Source organism: Psammomys obesus, unplaced genomic scaffold (assembly GCF_907164565.1).
Source record: "Psammomys obesus unplaced genomic scaffold, mPsaObe1.curated_primary_1811, whole genome shotgun sequence".
In the NCBI taxonomy this organism is placed as follows: Eukaryota; Metazoa; Chordata; class Mammalia; order Rodentia; family Muridae; genus Psammomys; species Psammomys obesus.
The window spans coordinates 1-21,033 of NW_026590891.1; the positions used below are offsets into that span (position 1 = coordinate 1).

The window sequence follows — 21,033 nt, forward strand, 5'->3', positions numbered from 1 at the left end:
TCCTTTCCCCCTTCTCCACCCATGTCCCTCCCTAAGTCCACTGATAGGGGAGGTCCTCCTCCCCCTCCCTCTGAATCCTAGTCTATCATTTCTCATCAGGAGTGGCTGCATTGTCTTCTTCAGTGACCTGGTAAGGCTGCTTCCCCCTCAGGGGGAGGTGATCAAAGAGGAGGCCAATCAGTTCATGTCAGAGACAGTCCCTGTTCCCATTACTATAGAACCCACTTGGACACCGAACTGCCATGGGCTACATCTGTGCAGGGGTTCTAGGTTATCTTCATGAAGGGTCCTTGGAGTGTCAGTCTCAGAAAAGACCTCTGGGCCCAGATTTTTTGGTTCTGTTGCTCTCCTTGTGGAGCTCCTGTCCTCTCCCCCTTAGTATCTTCCCTTCTTTCATAAGATTCCCTGCTGTGCTTGCTTATCTTTTGAATTTATGTTTGTAAACTCTTCAGCCCTCTTGCCTATTCTTCCCAGTGCTAGAAGTACAGATAGGCACCACCACATCTAGCAAATGAGCTTACTTGCTTTTCTTTCTTTTCTTCTTTCTTATTTCCTTCCTTGCTTTCTTTCTTCCTTTCTTTCGTCCTTCCTTCTCTTTCTTTTTTCTTTCTTTCTGTTTGTTCTTGTTTTTGCAAAAGTGTACTATCCAGCTAGATGTGGAGATATGCTACAAGCCTAGCATCCAGAAACTCACCAGAAGATTGCCCATTTTACAGAGAATGCAAACAGGAAATGAAATGAGACTGTAAACACCCAAAGTCTCCTCCCAGTGACCTATTTTCTCCGGCAAGCCTGCACTATCTGAGCTTTACTGCCAACTGGGAAAAAAGTGTTCAAGTCGTTGAGCCTAACAGGAACATACTCATTCAGACTACTACAGAGATTCACTCTTTCTGAACTCTTAAAAATCATTTATGGGGGAAAAGATCACTGTGATATCAGTAGATAACAGGTAGAGAACACGAGTTCAGGTGATCGGTATAGATGTTTATCCAAGGATGTAACACCCTTTCCATGGATCTCGTTGATGTTGATGACGACGCTCATGGTGATGATGATGATCATGAGGATGATATCCCTGCTGTGTTGTCCATGCTGGCCTCAAGCTCCTATGGTTAAGTGATCCTCCTGCTTCAGCATCACAAGAGCTAGAAATACACCAAAAGTCCAAGAGTTTGGTTAGCTAAAGTATGTTCAACACAAAAATTAACAAGAAGGATAAATGTTCTGCTTTGGGTTTTGTTTGTTTTTTATATAGAAAGCACAAAAGTTTTCCCTTTTTTCCCCCCTGTATCTTCCAGTTTTCCTACTTTAAGTATTTCTTTCAATTATTTTAATTGAACTTACAATTTAAGTAATTTTGCCAGGTGGTGGTGGCGGCGGCTGCACACGCCTTTAATCCCAGCACTTGGAAAGCAGGCACATCTGAGTTTGAGGCCAGCCTGCTCTACAGAGTGAGTTCCAGGATAGCCAGGGCTGTTACATTGAAAAATCCTGTCTCAAAAAAAACAAAACAATATAATGATTTTAATTCTATAATAATTAAATAATAAATATTGATTCTGTAATATCTGAATATCTCCTATGAGCCGAGACTTCTTAGGAAAGGAATGGAAGACAGATACTACTTCTCCTCACATACCCTCTAAGGAGCAGGGGAGCTGTCGTAATATCTGTGGGAGCAGGAAGTAAAGAATGTAAAAAAAAGTAGATACTTCTAAAGTCAATAACTTTTTTTTTCAATAACTCTTAAATCCCAAACAATTACATACTACAAAGCGAGTCCAGGATAGCAAAGGCTACACAGAGAAACCCCGTCTCCAAAAACCTAATAATAATAGTAATAGTAAAATGGAAAATTGTTCTTAAAAATTTAAATGAAAATAAATTATTGATATGAGTGACTGAGTAACATCTGTAAAACATCGTATGACATAAAAGTATGTGTGGCTTTCATTAGCTGTCATTACAGTTCAGGAAATCAGATTTCTCCTTTTTTAGATCACTCAGCTTTAATTTCATCTTAGATCACAGTTGCCCAAGTAACATCACAGTTATCTTCCTAGAAATACACTGCTTTGTTTTGTGCATCAAGAACAAACAATTTTTTCTCTCTAGATGTCAGTGTATTTTTTGTTTGCTGTTAATGATGGGTTTATTTCGTACCCTCTTTGGTTTCATAATGAAACTCATTACATTTATTCTAAATAAATGTAGTGTCAGGGAACTAATTATTGAGGAATTTTTCAAAAATGTCTTGTTTCTGTTACTGCATCACCTCTCAGGAGACTGTTTTGGTAAGAAATGACAATTATTTCTCAAATAGGCTTTTCTCCGTTCAACTTTAAGCATGGATTTTTTTTTTTTGCCAATTTTTTCATTTCTGTCATAGCTTCAATTGTGCATGACAGAGTTTTCATGTCTACATGCTCACTCCCTAATTACCATGAATTTGTAGCCTACTTTATATGAGTATAGCTAGATAGCATTATATCTGTTAATTATTAAAAAGCAGAATTAATGTTTAAGTGGTATCAGTGATAATAGTAAATATTAAGAATTTTTAATATTCTGTGAACCTTGTCTCTATTGTGAATTCCATGTAACAAAAAAGTCTGACTTTGGGCTAGGGACATGGCTTAATTGGCAAAGTGCTTACCCAGCCATAGAATACCAACACTTTGGAGGTGGAGACCAGAGAATCAGGCATTCAAGGTTATCCTCACCATATAGAATATTGAAGGTTGGTCAAGGCTACATGAGACCCTGTACAAAAAAATAAATCTAACTTTAGTTCTGTTTTGTTAGTGAGAGGTTACCTCTTTAAAGGTTTGTTTCCTTGGATTTGGTTACCTGACATTATGAATCCAAAAATTTATAGTTTTCAGAAATCATTTAGAGAAAGACTATTGTTTAAAAATAGATCTTTATACTTTTAATGATTTAAATATTTAACAGCATTTCTTTTCTCTTCTCAGTTAATCTTAAAATCTTTGTTATAGCAGCAACCAAGTTGTAGAGAACTGGTTTAGGATAAGCACAGATTACTTAGCAGAAAAAGCCTTTATTTTCACAAGAGTAGATTGAAGTTTCTTCCTGGGGATAAATGCCGTTGTTCAGATCAGTTGCATTGTTGTGCCTCTACTTTCAATGTCAATTAAAATAAATACTCCTCTTCTGTAGGTTTGAATTGTTCTCATTTTAATTTGGTAAAAGCACTTGACTCTCTTCATAAAAATAAGAATACATTTTTCGCCTACTTGGGCTGACTTAGTTCTTGTAGTAGTCCTTTAACGAATGGCCAGCTAGAGAAAGGAATTCACCCAAGACAACCAGCTAATAATAATAAACAGTCTGTCCGCCCTCACAGTGTGTTTCTTCCCATGCCACACCTTCATGCCTTCCTGACTATGCAGCTCTCTCTTGTCCTGGTTGTTTTTCTTTTCTTGCAATTAACAGTTCGTTACTCTCCGTCTTGCTTCATTTCAGTCTGCTTAAATGCTATATTTTGCTTTAATATATTATAAATATATTCCATATCACCTCACTCATTTTTTAGGTTCTAGTTTAATCTTTTTCTTGGTAATAGGTAAGTGTTCTGTGATACCTCTGTATAACAACAAAACAGAAGGCTGTGCTGAATAAAATTTAGATGGGAACAGATACTAAAGAAAACATTTAAACGTAAGTCAGTTTAGGGCAAGAACTCTTATTTTAGTCATTGGTGATGCTAAAATCTTTTCCAACTTCATAATTAAACTAATATTTGGGAAAGTTTAACTGACAGTGTTTATGCTTTTCCTTACAGTGATTTTATAGTGACCTGTGTAACAGTTATAAGCGTTTTAACGGAAGAGTTTCTTGTTGCCCTAGAAAATGGTTGTGGTTTTTGGGGTTTTTGTTTTGTTTTGTTTTGTTTTGTTTTTTTAGTTAATATGTGTTTTGAAACCTTAAAAGAGAACTAACTGCTACTGAGTTGTGCCATCTTGTGATTATCATGTGTTTGGAGAGGACACTTCCTGTGGTGTGGCTATGTATAGCTCAGGAAATAGATTTGAAATTTGAGACTAGCAAATTTCAAGCAGTCCCTAAACATTCAGATTGAGTTTTTTTACCAAAACCACAGGAAGCAAATCCAACATTATTTGTGATATAGTAGAATTACTTCTGTTTATATTTCATTTTAATGTGATGTTCAAAAATATTTCATTGCTATTTCTTCATTATAATTACTCTTTTTGGTTACTCTTTTTGGAGATGTTTTAATCTGACTGGTTAAATCATCACACTGAATTGTAATTGTTACTGTTATGCCTTTATACATAGGAAGTCAAACTGTTTGCTATGTAAGTGCCTTCTAATACTTGAAAATAATATATGCCTTTCTTTTGAAGTGACGGAGGCCTGAGCCAATCTCAAGATGACAGTATTGTGGGAACCAGGCACTGTAGACACAGCCTGGCTATAATGCCAATTCCTGGAACGCTCTCATCCAGCAGCCCAGATCTCTTGCAGCCTACCACCAGCATGTTGGACTTTTCCAATCCCACAGGTAATGTTTCCATGTGACTTCATATGACTAGATTGATACTTAATATACAATCTCTTGAGCCTTGAGCAAGTGGGTTAACATGCAGTTTTCACCTCTTTTTTAATTTATTTAATTTTATTTTATGTGCATTAGTGTGAAGGTGTCACATCTCTTAGAATGAGCATTACAAATAGTTGTAAGCTTCCATGTGGGTGTTGGGAATTGAACCCAGGTTCTTTGAAAGAGCATGGAAGAGCAGACAGTGCTCTTAACCACTGAACCATCTCGTTTTTGTTTTTTGTTTTTTGTTTTTTGTTTTTTTTTTTTTACCCTAAGCAGGACTGGCTACTTCCTTCAAAATTGAAAGTTAATAATAAAAGAACCTCAGTGGTATTTTCCAAAATTGCTGAGTGATGGCATAAACAGACTGTGAAAATGAATTAATGCAGATTGTCTTCAGATATCTAAATATTAAAATGTCTTAGTAATTTTCAAAAACTAATTTTTTTTTTTTCAGCATCTGAAGCCAAGTTGTTATTTCGGGGTGTTTTGGTTTGGGGTTTTGTGTTTGTTTTAGTCAGGAATTATTATCAGAATAAGGCATTGTTTTCACTGCTAATGATTTTCAGGATGGAACATCAAGTTGTTTTCTACATGTATTGGTGCCCAGAGGCATAAGATGTCACATAACTGATCTAAAATTTCATTATAAGGAACTGATTATATACACATCACTTTAAAAGATGTGAAATGTCTTTCAAGAAAAGACAAAATTAAAAACTGAGTATGTAGTTGAATCCAAGGTAGGACTGGGGAAATGATCCCTCAGAGTATTTCTGACTCATCGTAAGTTTTCAGTTCTAATGCAGAGGAAGGAGTATCATTCACAAACATTTCGGTACCAGAAAGAAAATAGAAGTGTATTAGTAAAGTCTGTGTTTTCTTACAGCAACTTAAATAAAAACTCTTCAACACAGCATTTACTGAAGGTTGTACTGTACATTATTTCTTGTGGGTTTTTTTTTTTAAAAAAATAACAATAAAAACTCCAAGCTTTGACATAAACACACAGACTTGTGAAAATATTTGTATATATTGTTTCTTTCTGTTCCCTGATGCTAGAGTTACTACACTCAGCAAGCTGATGTTACACATCCTTCTTTCTGTAGGGCGGACAGGACTGTAGAGCAAAAATTTTAGTGGAATGGTTGCTTTGCTTGACTTCTAGCAGTTCCTGTATTAGTGAGGGTTCTGTCATGAGACAGAAATCATAAATAAGTGCAAAATTCATTGCCGTTATGTAAAATGAAGAATTTGTTTTCAGAAAAAGTAAGCTTTAAGGAGTTTCAGAGGCATGAAAACAGCATGCTGGCCTCATTTCTGTGATAAGAAACATCTATGTCAGGTTGAGGAAGTTTTTTGGGGTTGAACCTTCTCTCTAGCTGCCTGTTCAGACTACCTGTTGCTTCACCATTTCTTGAAGGTGGCGTGTGCTTTAAGATTCTGTCTCCGTGTACTTTGCCACCTGTAGGTTCTCTTCTCATATCCAGTGAGCTGTTTCTTAATCCTCAGTGTTATTCTTAGTGCTCCTACTCTGTAATGCTCAAGCCTAGATTTCCCTGCTATCGTTATCACTTTCAGCACATTTTCATGACTTCTCATGTTCATCATGGAGTATAATTAAAATCTGTTTCTCTGTGTATGTGTTCTACAATGGTATTTCTTACATTCCATAGAAGATTCACAAATAAAAGATTTTTACACTACCAGAGCACAGCCTTAAATATAAATACATGGTTTTTATGAAAGCAATTATTCAGAAAGGGCATATGGATTTTATGGATTTACTGATTTGTATGACTGTATTGATAGCCTAAGCATTTATAGATACTAGAGTTGGAGATAGGCCAACACAATGCCTCAGCAAGTTGAGGCATTTGCCGCCAAGTCTAACAATGAGAATTTGGTCCCTGGACCTCATGTGATAGGAGAGAGCTGACCCCTGCATGCTGTCCTAATCTCCACATGCATGCATACAGACAAAAATAAACAAATGAGTAAGTAATTGGGAAGTGATGAATAAAGAATGACTTAAGTGAAAGAAGAGAGAGGTGTGGTAAAAGGCGAGTCAAAGAGGGAGGGAGAAGGAGAGGTTGAAATGATTAAAATTTAGACATTTCCTCCTGTGGAACTGAGAGTCAACCTGAGGAGCAGGTGCTTCTCAAATTGCTCTCAGTTGGTTTCACAGGTCTCTGCTTGAAAACGTCTCAGCAGTACTCAGAGATGCTTTTTAAAAACTGCTCAGATAAAGGCTTCAGTGGCTGAAACTGCAGCATGTGCATATGTCAGTGATAGAGCTAGACACACCTGTCAGAGACCCACCCATATTACAGCTCTGTGAAAAACCTATCTAATAATAGGTTGGTATTTTGTTGGAAAAGTTATTATTAGTTCCAAATTCAGCTTCTTATATTTACCAGTAGTGCTAAAATTTACTCTGCATAACCATTTATTTGCAGTGACCTTCTGTTGTTAGCCAGCATTAATTGATGTTTGTCAGTCGAACTCAGCTATGTTGTGTCTGCATGCCTAAGTTCTTACTGTATCAAAATCACAGCAGGCAAAGCTGCAGAACTACTCAGTAGTTTAATTTGATTGCTGACTTTTTGTAAATTTGTTTTATTTTTGCTGCCTACAGCTGTTGGTTTTTACTGTAAGTATCTTGGTATTCTTTTGTCTTTTATGTGTAGTTTGTTATGTTCAAAAAGATGATGTGATAGAGAACTCAGTAAAATAGGTAAAAAGCAGAATTCTCTTTGCTCTCATGAGGTAGAGATCATTGGCATGCATCCTTTTAGTTATTTTTCTTGACTATTTAAGTTTGTTTTCATGTAGAGTCAGAATATATATGCTACTTAACAACTTATGAAGTTTTTTTGAAATTTTATTTTTCTTATATTTAGTGTATGTGTGTTGGTAAACATGTCATGGAATGCTTGTGGAAGTATTTTTTTTTTAATCTACCATAAGTTGAAGCTTCAAGAATTCAGAGTGGCACTGAGAATGTAGCTCAGTTATTAAGTGGTCACTTAGCATTTAGAAGGCCTGAGTTCAATTTCTGAAGCTTTCATTGCAGTCATGGTGGCGCAGGCTTGTGATCCCAGCAGTTATGTGGTAGATCCGAAGTTCAAGATCATCCTCGTCTACATGTCAAGTTTGAGGCCAGTCTGCGCTACATAAAACCCAGTCTCCCCCTCCCCACCCACCAAAAAAAATCAGTGTAGCTATATAGATTTTGAATCTGATTTTTCCCCTTGAGTTTACATACAGAGCTCTTTTTGCTTTTTTTCCTTTAGTAACAGAAACCCTATTTATTTATTTGATGTAGCAAACTTAATTCTTTATGCATTCAGCGTCTTTTAAGTAAAATTTTAGAGAAACAGTAAGTATAAGTGTCTCTGCACCTGATTTTGCAATGAATAATTTACTTAGATCTTTTCAGAGTACCTTAAATATTTGTGTATCTGGGTGTAATGTTCTGCTAACATTGTTTAATGAATTAGTAAAATTCTTTTAACTAGTCCCCAATCTTGGAAATTTATGTTTTGCTGAGTCTTTGTGTTCGTAGATTCCCACCCGTTGTTATTACATTTTAAACTTTGCCAACATTGTATAAGTACGTTTAAAAAAAGTAAAATACTCATTGTTTAACCCTTGATATGACTAGGGCATATATGACAGTTCTTGATCTTTTCTAGTCTACCATTACCTTTAAGGGGTAGGGGTGTGTGTGTGTGTGTGTGTGTGTGTGTGTGTGTGTGTGTGTGTACACATATGCCCTAGTCACTTCATGGGCTGTCCTACTTACTTCTCACTCTCTTGAATATTAGTGAATTCCCTCAGGTCAAAGACTTGTCTATCTTTTTATTACTGCATTTTCATCTCCTGGAACACTGGATACACAAGTGCTTCTCAAAAATGTCAGTTCAGCAAGGAAAAACTTAAAGCAGACCCTTATAACCTGAACTATTATCCCATCTTTAGTGTAATCTCAAGATCAGTACATCCTTAAAATGTTTTATTTTTGAGACAGGCTGTCCTGGAACTTGCTATATAAACTAGGCTGCCCTCACTCAGACCCACCTGCCTCTGCCTTCCAAGCACTAGTATTAATTAAAGGCATGCACCACCAGACCCAGCTTCCATAAAGTATTTTTTTATTTTACACATGCTGAATCAAAGTTACTAATTTTCAAGAGATCCAGAGTCAGTTTCATGAGATCCAAAGGCACTGCTCAAACGTGTTGTTCATTCATACAGTCAGGCACACACACACACAAGTGAATAAATAAATAAATCTTTAAGAATAAATTAAGGGCCAGATGTGGTGGTGTATGCCTTTAATCTCCTCACTCAGGAAGCAGGCAGATCACTGAGTTTAAGGCCAACCTAGTCTACAAAGTGAGTTCCAGGACAGCCAGGAATGGTACACAGAAAACCCTGTCTTGAAAAACCAAAAAGAGCCAAGCATGGTGGCACAGGCCTTTAATCCCAGCTCTCTGGAGGCAGAGGCAGATGGATCTCTGTGAGTTCAAGGTTAGTCCAAGTAGCCAGGGCTACACAGAGAAAACCTGCCTCTCAAAGAAAAAGGAGAAAAATGGAAAAAGAAGAAGGAAAAAAAAAAAAAACTTGGTGGTGGTAACCCACACCTTTAATCCCAGTACTCAGAAAGCAGAGGCAGATGGGTGTCTGTGAGTTCCTGGACAGTCAGGGATACACAGAAACCCTGTCTGAGGTAAAGAAAAACCAAAAAAGGATTAAATTAAGTTAGCACTCCAGATATGTGTTTTTAGCTTAAAAATCCAGATATCTGGAGTTTCTGTTGGTCTCATTTATCTAATTTGATTTCTTAAAATAAAATCTGAAGCCATGCATGACCCACACCTATAATCCCAGCACTCAGGAGATAGGCAGGAGGATCTCTGTGAGTCAAGGCCAGCCTGCTCTGCAGAGTGAGTTCTAGGATAGCCAGGGCTACAGTCAGTCAATAAAATGAATGAATAAGATCTGAGGGCTAATGAGATGGCTCAGCAGGTAAGGGCATACTTGCCACTAAGCTTGCCCACCTGAATTCTGACCATGCAACCCACATGGTAGAAGGAGAGAGACTAACCTCCCCAATTTTGTCCTCTGACTTCCAAATAAGTACTATGGCATGTATATGCTGCTCCACCCACACACCATTCACACAAAATAAATAAACAAATACAAGTATATGTCCAAAATATGAATCTCTGTGCTAATAAATACTGCAATGTTGGCCTAGTAACAGAACTCTTGCCTAACATGTATAAAAGCCCTGGGTTCCATACCAGTACCACCCAAAAATATTTTTTCTTTTAAAGGAGTCTTTTGTGTATGCATTTTTGCTTCATGACTAGAATTTGAGGTGTTATATATTTTTTTCTTCTTGATTCTTTTAATCTCATGTTTATTATTAATCTAATTTATTAGAATTTGAGGTGTTATATATTTTTTTCTTCTTGATTCTTTTAATCTCATGTTTATTATTAATCTAATTTATTAGCATTTGTAATCTGTCATGAGCCAAATATTTATGTTTGGCCCTGTATATTATTCTTTATCTGGCAGTATGTTTATTAGTAATGTACATACAGTGATTCTAAAATAGATTTTGTGTTTTGTGTCTATGGAACAATTTGTTCTTTGCCTGAGGAACAAATAGCTTTAGAAGGTACCGCTTTTTAGCCTTGTTCAAGATACACAACTCTGATGTTAAAACATAGAGAAAGAGAGTGAACTTGTTGTGCAAATCCCCACCTTGTCTGTGGATATATTCCCCTAAAGATGATAATAAAGGAATAGATGTTTTGCCATTCCCTCCAGGTCAGCCAGAACCACTTGTTGAGGCTTAGCCTCCAAACAAGCTCTAACAGAGAAATCCACTTCTGGAGCCTAGAAAGAACCCAGTTCATGAAGAAGAGTGCAGGGACAATACAGGAAATACAAGTGCTCTTTGATTCCTTTTTTATAGAGTGAAAGTGTATGGTGAAACTCCTTCACTCACTCTCTTTCTCCTGACAACCAGACTTCCGTCTGCTTACAGTAACTTCTAGCAGTAAACAGAGAAGCATACCTAATTTGGGTGGATTATAAAACTATCTAACCTTATTAAACTTTCTAAGTTCAGGAATGATGGTGCTATATTAGCTGCAAGTTAGAGATTCATTCATTGGCAAGAAACATGAACAAGAAGTATTGGTGACTCAGGTCTTTAAATATGCAAAGAAAGACAGCTTGGTACCTCTTTCTAGAACAGAGACTAATGAGTACATGAACTCTACCCAGCCCACCCGAGAGCTACAGATTAGAATTGCATTCATGTAAATTCAGTTGAATCTTTTAGTCCTGGGAGCAGTTTCTTTCTGTGTTCTCAATTTCAAATGTGAGGGCACAGAGTTACTTTATTCTGTGGAATTACTTGCAGTTATGCCTGTTCTATTATTCTCATCTTTCCTTTTTGAGACAGATTACTTTTTTTTAACTGATAGTACATATAGTGCTAAGAGAAAATGCTGAACCAACAGAATAAAGTTACTTGCTGCCATCATTACAAATCACAGCAATAAATACTCCTGTTTGTAAATACAATTTATTTTCATATGGAAACAGTATTTGTTTTTACTGTCATGTCACTGTTCACTTCCTTAGTGTCCTATTGCAGTAAGCATTGTTTTAGAGGTATGAACTCTTCCCTTACAAGAAAAATAAGACAGATGAAAATATGAACTTATCTTAGGTAGAATTTATTTGCTAGTAACAAAATCACAGAACAAAGATTGAGGTGTTTAACCATATAGACATTTAAACACTTTCCTCTTTAAAATAAATTTAATATAAAACTGAGAAAATGGGCTGCAGAAGAGATGACTCAGTAGGTGAAGTTTTTGTTTTTCAAGCAAGAGGACCCGAGTTTAATACCTAACATTCATGTTTACCAAAAAGCAAAATAACAAAAGCAACAAAATCGGGTTGCTGCTGCCGTGCACACCGATTACCAGTCATCTCAGGGCTGGAGAAGTAGAGAGTAATCAACCAGTGGAATCAAGGGGCTCGCGGTTCAGTGAACAACCCTATCTCATAACACAGGTGGAGAACCATTGAAGAAGATACCTAATGTCAGCCTCTTGCCTCTGCACGCACAGTCATACAAACTCAGACACACATAAAAACACAAATAATGTGTAACGCCCCCCCCCCCCAAAAAAAAAAAAGAGCAATAAAAGCTAGGAAAATTATTGCCAGTTCTGGTAGAGTAAGTTTTAGTATCTTAATATGACTCAGTAGGAAGAAACACAGGTGTTGCCAAAAAAATATTGGAAGCCAGATGTAATAGTGTATGCCTTTAACCCTGGCACTCAGGAGTTAGAGGCAGGAGATTATCTGTAAGTCTAAGGCCAGCCTGGTCTATATAGCAGGCTCTAGAACCACCAATAATACAGAGAAACCCTGTCTCAAAAAAATAAAGTACTGAAGACAAAAAGAATAGCCTTTCGCCAGGTACAGTGCTGCACACCTGTAATCCCAGTGCTCAAGGAGGCAGAGGCACGAGGATCTCTTTGAGTTTGAGGCCAGCCTGGTCTACAAAGCAAATCCAGGACAGCCAAGGCTACACAGAGAAACCCTGTCTTGAAAAATCAAAAACAGGAAAAGGAGAAAGCAAAACAAAAACAAGAAAAGCCTTTCAAAATAGGCAGCAAGACAAAACTATAAGGTTATAAACAGTTTTAATAGAGACATGACCAAATTTCCTCTCTCACATTCTAGGATTATAAAACATAACCTCTGAGGGAAGATCGAAAACTGTTGTAAAGCCCTGGAAAATACACATACCTTTTCAAAGGCTTTTTGAGAGTCGTCACTAAGGAGGAGTCTGTAGCATAGTCTTTGTCATGATAGACAATGCTGATCCCATGTTGGTTGTCTGTAAGGACATCAGTGCGTCTAGGCGCCATAGCACTTGCACTTGTGCACATGCACTCATACTCAGACATGTGGACTGATATTCCTCCTCGGTAAAAATAAATAAATACAGCTTGAGCACTGACTGCTCTTCCAGAGGACCCAGCCATAGCTCACGACCATATAACTCTAGTCACAGGGAATCCAGTATTCTCTTCTGGCTTCTGCAGGCACTAGACATACATGTGAAACACAAACATACATGCAGGCAGAAACATCCATATACTTCTTTTTTATTTTAAATAATATAAATAGCTTTATTGAGGAATAACAACATCAAAATGTTTATGTTAAATGAAAAATGTTTTCCAAATTGTATTATCACAATTTTTACCCTTGTGAACTTCTATTAGTATTTTTCATCTGAAGAAAGTGGATACATTTTTATCATATCCTGTGTGGAATAGATACGTATATTCCAATGTTTAGAAGAATCCTTGTACTCCCGGTTGCTTTGCGGGGTGTTTAACTGTTACTTTTTTAATTAATAAGGTTTATCTTTTTGTTTATATAGATATTCCTGATCAAGTTATAAGAGTTTTCAAAGCAGATCAACAAAGTTGCTACATTATCATCAGTAAAGACACTACAGCTAAAGAAGTGGTCTGCCAAGCTGTTCAGGAATTTGGTTTGACTGGTGCATCTGACACATACTCTCTCTGTGAAGTTTCTGTTACTCCTGAGGGTGTCATAAAGCAGAGAAGACTTCCAGACCAGTTCTCCAAATTAGCTGATAGAATTCAACTCAATGGAAGGTGAATGAGCTTATTTCTGAATATGCAGAATGCAATTTGAGGATTCCCAAAACGAGTGTTTTATGTAGAAACAGCATACTTCTTTGCTACATAGTTTAAAGATTGAAGTGGAATTTCTCTTTTTTAGTTTTTGTCTCTATAATTATAATTTTGTCTCTATAATTATAGAATCTTGGGTCCTTAAATGCTACCATAAAGAGCTGAGACGGAACAACCCTGTATAATCAATGCCAGCTGTAAATATTTGAGGTGTGCCTCTAGTTATTAAGAACCATAGAGGTTCTGTTCTAAAGAGAACAGGAAATGGATGTCTTTTGTACAAGGATTGATTGCATACCACTTGCTGAGATGCAAAATGTATTTAATACAGAGAAAACTCTAAGAATAGCTTCTAGCTAGAGATCTACTTTTCCATGTCTCACTTGAAAGTGTCATACAGGGGTCAGGAGAGATGGCTCAGAGGTTAAGAGCACTAGCTATTCTTCCAAAGATCCTGAGTTCAATTCCAGCAACCGCCTGCTATTTCACAATCATCTATAATGAGATCCTGTGCCGCCTTCTGGCATGCAGGCTCACATGCAACCAGAATAATGTATAAATAATAATAAGTAAAAAAGTCTTTAAATTTAAAAAAAAAAAAAAGTGTCAGGCAGAAGGGAAGGATGAAATGGGTCCAGTAGCAGCTACCGAATAAAGAGGAAAGCAAGTCTTATTGTATGTGCTTTTTTTTTTTTTTTTTTGCCAGTTAGAAATTATATTCTCCATGAACAAATATTCATCTGATAGTACCCATACATCAGTTACTGTATTAATTTTTCATTGCTTTCACAAAATACCTGGCAGGAACAACTTCATAGAGAAAGGATTTTTTGTTCACGGTCCATCATGGCAGGGAGTGTGTAGCAGCGCAGAGGCAGACAGGAAGGAGAGAGAGAATAAGACTAGGGACTAGGTATAACCTTCAGAAGTATGACCTAGTGGCCTGCTTTCTCCAGCCTAGCCTTCTTACAAGTTGTGCACCGCCTTCCACCTGAACCCATGTGAGACATTTCGTATTCAAACCATAACATTATACCCTGGTTCCTAAAGGTTCATGCAATCTCAAAAGCAAAACATAACCCATCATTAAGAATCTTCAGAATCTTAATCGCTCCAACTTGTTTCACTCAATTTGTCATGCCCAAGTCTGAAGTCTGTTCTAAGATTCAGGACAAACTATCTTAGCTGTGAACCTTGAAGAATTAAAAAAAAAGAGAGAGAAATAGCCAGTGGTAGCACATGCCTTTAATCCCAGTACTCAGGAGGCAGAGGCAGGTAGATCTCTGTGAGTTTGAGACTAGCCTGGTGTACAAAGGGAGTTCCAGGACAGCCAGGGCTACACACAGAAACCCTGTCTCAAAAAAACCAAAAAAGAAAATGATATCAGATAAACATTTCCATTCCAAGTGAGAGAAACAGAATAGAAAGAACCAGTAAAATCAAAACAAGACAGAAATCCATTAAGGCAAAGATTAAATCTTATAGATCCATGCCTGCATCTGGGGCACATGGAATCATTCTCTTGTCTTGTGAAGACCCGCCTTTATGGCTTCTTGAACTATCTCTACTTGTTTTTGTCTTTGCTTGGCTTGTCAGACATTCTACATTGATGGCGTCTCCAGCATCTTAGAGTCTCCATTGTATCTTCGTCTTAACTTTAAATTTTACTTGTCACACCTGCCCAGAGGCTGACTGCTACAGTCTTAACACTACCACACATTGCCTAATTTCCCTGGCCTTTCTTTGGAAAATATTGGTAGAAGCCCCCATGGCAAAAAACTCTTTCAGTCTACGTGCTACAAAAGCATTATCACATAGACAGTGCCACAGTGTGCTGCTAGGCTAAACAATAGCAAGCTCCTTTAGACTCTAGACGCATGGCTTATGAGTGGCTAGATGGTTGAGCATGATAAAGTCAGTTCTGGGATTCAATGCATTTAGTTGCACTATGCTAATAGGGATCCAGGTGGCTCCTTTTTTTTTTTTTAATTTTTACTTTTTATTCCAGTTTATTCACTTTGTATCCCAGCTGTAGACCTCTCCCTTATCCCCTTCCAATCCAACCCTCCCTTTCTCTTTTCCCAGTCCACTGATAGGGGAGGTCCTCCTCCCCTTCCATCTGACCCTAGCCTATTAGGTCTCATCAAGACTGGCTGCATTGTCTTCCTCTGTGGCCTGGTAAGGCTGCCCCCCTTCCCTCAGGGGGAGGTGATCAAAGAGCCAGCCACTGAGTTCATGTCAGAGACAGCCCCTGTTCCCCTTACTGGGGAACCTACTTGGAGACTGAGTTGCCATGAGCAACATCTATGCAGGGATTCTAGGCTATTGCCATGCATGGTCCTTGGTTGGAGTATCAGTTTCAGAAAAGACCCCTGCACCTAGATTTTTTGGTTCTGTTGGACCTCTTCAGAAAGGCAAATGAGATAGACATCAGAAGACAGAGAAAACAGGTGGTTCTTTTCAAAAGGAAGTTTTACACTTAATATATTTTGTATTTGTTGTGTAAGTACTGGCAATTGAACCTACAAGCCTCTTACAAGCTAAGACATCCACTGCAGAACTGTCCAATCCCCCCACCTTAATTTATGTATTAATTTATTTTGCAGCAGGATCTCACTAAGTTGTCCAAGCGCACCTTGGTAGAATCTGTCTCAGACTCCCAAGTAACTGGAATTAGAGGCCTGTGCCACTGGATATGATGGTGCAAATCTTTAATTCCAGAATTCGGGAGACTGAATCTGGTATAGATCTTTGTAAGTTTGAGGCTAGCCTGGTCTACATAGAGGCCTGTGTAGCCAGAAATTTCTTTTAAATACATTTACAAGTTCATGTTCTTTTAGCTGCTACAAGAAAGGTCTGACCATGTCCTGATAAGCCCTTAAGACAGTTCCCTGTCATCCTGATGAAAAACACTTTCTTTCCTTTAATCAGTGGTTCTCAACCCATTGGTAACAACCCCTTTGAGGGTTGAATGACCCTTTCACCGGGGTCACATATCAGATATTTACATTACCAAAGTTACAGTTATGGAGTAACAAAATAATTTCATGGTTGGGGGTCACAACAAAACAAGGACCTGTGTTAAAGTGTTGCAGCATTGGGAAGGCTGGGAAGCACTGCTGTAAATGGCGCTGATCTTTTTAAAGCACACCTTCCTTCACACAGGCTTTGCTGTTGAAACTGAAAGTGTTTTTACTCTTGCTTTTTTCCCAATTCTCACTGTAAACATGAAGCCTGGATATTTTATCAAGCGTGAATTTTTCTGCCAGAATGTAACATAGGCAACCTCTAATCCAGTTGTCCATCTAAAAGTTCTCTTGACATTCTGCTCTTCAGAGTTCCAACAAAAGTAGGCCATTGAGCTGTACTTAGGACATTCTAGGACTCCTCCTCCCAACAACCATTTCCAAAAGCCTAGTAACCATTTGTTAAGGTTTAGCTACAGCAGTGACCCCCACTTGTCTAGCACAAGTTTTCTGTGTTAGTTTCCCATCACTGCCCCCAAAGAACTGGAGATGAACAACTTCAGAGAAGATCCTGACTTTGCCCTGTAGAGTTTTTATTCTCAGGACAACACACAATGGTTCACACATATGAGTAGTTTCTTAAATGACTGACTTCAAGCTAATTTTCATCAGTATTTTTTTTTTTTTTGCAGTCAGATGGCAAAAAGTAGGACTTTTCAAGATGTCTTTTAAAGTATTTTCTTGTTTCATCTCTAAGTGAATATTTTAATGTTTTAACAAAAAGCTACACATAAAATGGAATATTAGGAAACAACATAAATCAAGAAAGTATTCTGATTAAATGAAATCTGTTCATGATCACACTTACAATTTTCTTCCCATTTAGATATTACCTAAAAAATAACATGGAAACAGAAACATTGTGTTCTGATGAAGATGCCCAGGAACTACTTAAGGAAAGCCAGCTGTCCATGCTGCAGCTTAGCACCATTGAGATTGCCACTCAGCTGTCAATGAGGGACTTTGATTTATTTCGTAATATTGAGCCTACTGAATATATTGATGATCTTTTTAAGTTAGATTCCAAAACAGGAAATACTCACTTGAAACAATTTGAGGACACTGTAAACCAAGAGACATTCTGGGTTGCCTCAGAGATTTTAAGTGAATCAAATCAGCTCAAAAGAATGAAGATTATTAAACATTTTATTAAAATTGCCCTTCATTGCCGAGAATGCAAGAACTTCAATTCCATGTTTGCAATAATAAGGTAAGTTTGTATAAGTATTAGTGTAATGATTTTTGTCATGTATAAGACATTATCTGTTTAGGTGTTTCTGTCTAGAAACAGAAGAGTTTGGTGAAGTCTTTTGTGAAGAGGTAAACATGTGTATCTGGGTGCATTCTTTTAGCACTGGGTATTTTAATAGATGGCAGAAGTTGATGTGGGGTGTTTTCCTAGTCACCCTCCACCTTACATAACGTAGTTACGATCTGAGCTTAGACTTCACCAGTTCAGCTAGTTTGGATAGCCAGCTTGCCCCAGGCTTCTTCTGTCTCTGCTTCCTACATGCTAGGATCACAGTTGGACCACCACACCCTACCCAGTGCTACAGATTCAAACTCAGATTCTCATAGTGTTAGGACAAACATTCAGCCATCTCCCCACCCCCTAGAAAGTTTTTAATGTATGATTAGAGTTAATGTGTTTTACATCCCGATAATATTGGTGCTCTCTGTTCTTATTTATTCTGTTTCAACTTTCACAAAAAAAAAAAAAAAAAAAAAAAGGAAAAGAAAGAAAAAGGAGAAGAAACCATTTCTATAAAAATACCATTGATTTATTTTTGTCTTGGTTAACTACTACTGGGCTTCAGGCCTACCCTGACATGTGGTTAATATAGCCAGTGAGACTCCTAAACTAATTTTCTGTTTGTCAGTGGGTATTAATTGCAGATAGCTTCTTGATTAGGGGTGGCAGCCTGTTTCCACTTCCCGGTCTTAGTGCTGAGACCTTGTCTGATTTGAACTTCTACAGGCTCTGAATACCTGTGTGTATCAGTAATGTATCTGGAAGATGCTGTTTCCTTGGAGTCATCATCCCTCTGGCTTTTGCAAGCTTTCCATCTCCTCCATCACATAGAACCCTGATTCCCTAACAGGAGGAGTATGATGAAGGCATCCCATTTAGGACCAAGTGTTCCAAAGTCTCTTGCTCCACACACTGTCCAGTTGTGGGTTCCTGTGCTAAAACCCCATATATATCTTGGTTCTGTTTCTGCACCCCCTCCTAGTAATTTAACTATAGTTGCTAGAGCTTTAATGCTTTAAAGGTCTTGAGTTCTCACAAAAACTAGACAAGCTCTTTGTTCTTCTTCTTGTCCTTTCTCTGGCTATTGCTGGCATGTTTGATTCAAGCTTTAGAGTCAGTTCATCTAGTTGTCCTAAAAGTCTTAGAATTATTTTCCATTGAGATTACACAGAACACATAGATTTATTTAGCAATGGCTCCTTTACCCCAAAACACTGCTGAAATTCTTTTTCTCTCTGTGACATTTGTAGCTTTGTTTGTAAAAGTCTTGAACATTTCTTTAAATGTTCAGTGTATGTTATTTGAATGGCATTTTTATGTTGTCTTGCCGATGTGTTGTTTCTGCTGAGTGGTCTACTGTTCATACGGATCAGTTCCATATACTGGCATGGTACAGCATTATTTTCGTTATGGTTTTGAGTTAATATTTGGGGGGGGGCAGTAAGTTGTATAATCTCATTTTCTTGTTTCTTTCAAATAATGATAAAGATGTACTTTCTTTCCATTTACATGTTTCTTTACCTTATCTGTTGCTTGTTTCCTGGCATTTGTACATTAAATAGTTACAGTTGTGATCCCTGCATAATTTGGTTCATAATAGTTTCCAGTATTACTCCAATCAAACATAATGTAATCCTTGGATTGAAAAATGGGCTATTGTCGGGCATAATGGTGCACGCCTATAATCCCAGCATTTGGGAAGGCAAAGGCAGGCAGATCTGTATGAGTTTGAGACCAGCCTGATCTATGAAGCGAGTCCAGGACAGCCAAGGCTACACAGAGAAATCTTGTCTCAAAAACCAACCTCCCCCCACCTAAAAAAAAAAAAAAAAAAAAAAAAAACCTCTTCCTCAGTCAGTTATTGATCAGGTGTTTCGTGGCATCATTTAAATCGTTTTCAAGTTGATGTTGTGTAACTTAGTTGATGAAGAGCAACATTGTGGTAATCATGTTCCTCTTTAATTTTTATGTGATTATTACATGTATTTCTTACATGCAAAGTATAAAAAAATTTACTATAGAGTTCCTCTGGAAGAGATGTTTTCTGTTTTAAAATTAAGTGATCCCTTTTTTTTTTTTTCTAGTTCTTTTTTGTTTCAAAGTATAAAAATGGGTACTGTATTTCCCCCTGTTGATCTTGGTTATACACTTTATTGACCTGAATCTACCTTTTCCTCTAAGTCCATTCTTAATGTTTTTATTCTCATTTTGACAGTGGCTTGAACCTGGCACCTGTAGCACGACTTAGAGGCACTTGGGAAAAGTTACCAAGCAAATATGAGAAACATCTTCAAGATCTACAAGACCTTTTTGATCCATCTAGAAACATGGCAAAATACCGAAATATTCTTAGTAGTCAAAGCATGCAGCCTCCAATTATTCCACTCTTCCCTGTTGTCAAGAAAGATATGACATTTCTTCATGAAGGTATCTGAAAGTCATTTGAAAATTACCATGTTTAGCATTAGCTTAAGCATAGTAATGTATTATTATTTCAATATAATTATGTCACTAAATCTTTATACAGTTAAATGCAGAGAATTTATGACATCCAAAGCCATATTGTTGACAGTAACAAATTAAAGTGTTAAATTTATAAACTTGACACTAAGATAAAACTATTTGCTGACACTTGATATCCTGTGGTGTATTTGTTCGAAATGGGTCTCTCCACAGCCCAAGTGCCTGATCTTCCTTTCTCCACCTCCCTAGCACTCAGGCATGTACCAGACACATCCAGCCTTGTATTTGCTTAAGCTTAGTAATATTTTTTCCTGTGGATTTTTTTTAATTGGAATCTCACATAAATAAAACTGTCTAAAACAAATGAACAAGTAATAAAATTTGACAGCATAATCAATTATATGGGCAAAAATTAGGCATTTTCCGTTTCCTAGAAGCTTGCTCCTGCCCGCTCCCAACTATTCCCGTCTTCCTCTCCCCAAAGGTGACTACTATCCTGATTTCTAATGCCAAAGTTTAGTCTCAGTTGTTCTTGAAGTTTAGACAAGCAAGTTCTCAAAATGTTTGTTTTCTTTAGTTTGATGTGATTTCTGGCTTATTTTGGTCAACACTGGATTAGGGAGATTCTTTGCTGTTTTCCAAAGCTGCTTAGTGTAGTGTTCCCTTGTCTTAGTGCTGTAGAGTAATTCATTCTGGTTCATGGGTTTTAAGTAGTTTCTTTTATTGGCTTGCTGTAAAGACTGTTGTTCATTCTCTGTTCACACTCTTTAGGCAGGTGTATTCTTAATGAGTGTGCAATATATTCTGAGTAGAAGCTTAAAAAAAATGGTGTGGCAGTGTCAAGTGAAGTCGTTCTAGCACTGAGGATAGTCTCACACTCATCCTTACCATTATCTGTTAAATTTAGTCTCTTTGTTTTTACAC

At 37.4% G+C, this 21,033-nt stretch overlaps 1 protein-coding gene across 1 annotated transcript in view; it reads left to right on the top strand.

Annotated features, from left to right (window-relative positions):
* Positions 1 to 4,394: 4,394 nt before the first annotated feature.
* LOC129678488 (rap guanine nucleotide exchange factor 6-like) overlaps positions 4,395 to 21,033 on the top strand; it is a gene marked incomplete at both ends in the record, with an annotated part of 33,723 nt that continues 17,084 nt past the window's right edge. The window contains 5 exon segments of the mRNA XM_055609288.1: positions 4,395 to 4,552; positions 7,230 to 7,244; positions 13,089 to 13,329; positions 17,221 to 17,604; positions 19,862 to 20,073. Of these exon segments, the coding sequence (XP_055465263.1) occupies positions 4,395 to 4,552; positions 7,230 to 7,244; positions 13,089 to 13,329; positions 17,221 to 17,604; positions 19,862 to 20,073 (1,010 nt within the window).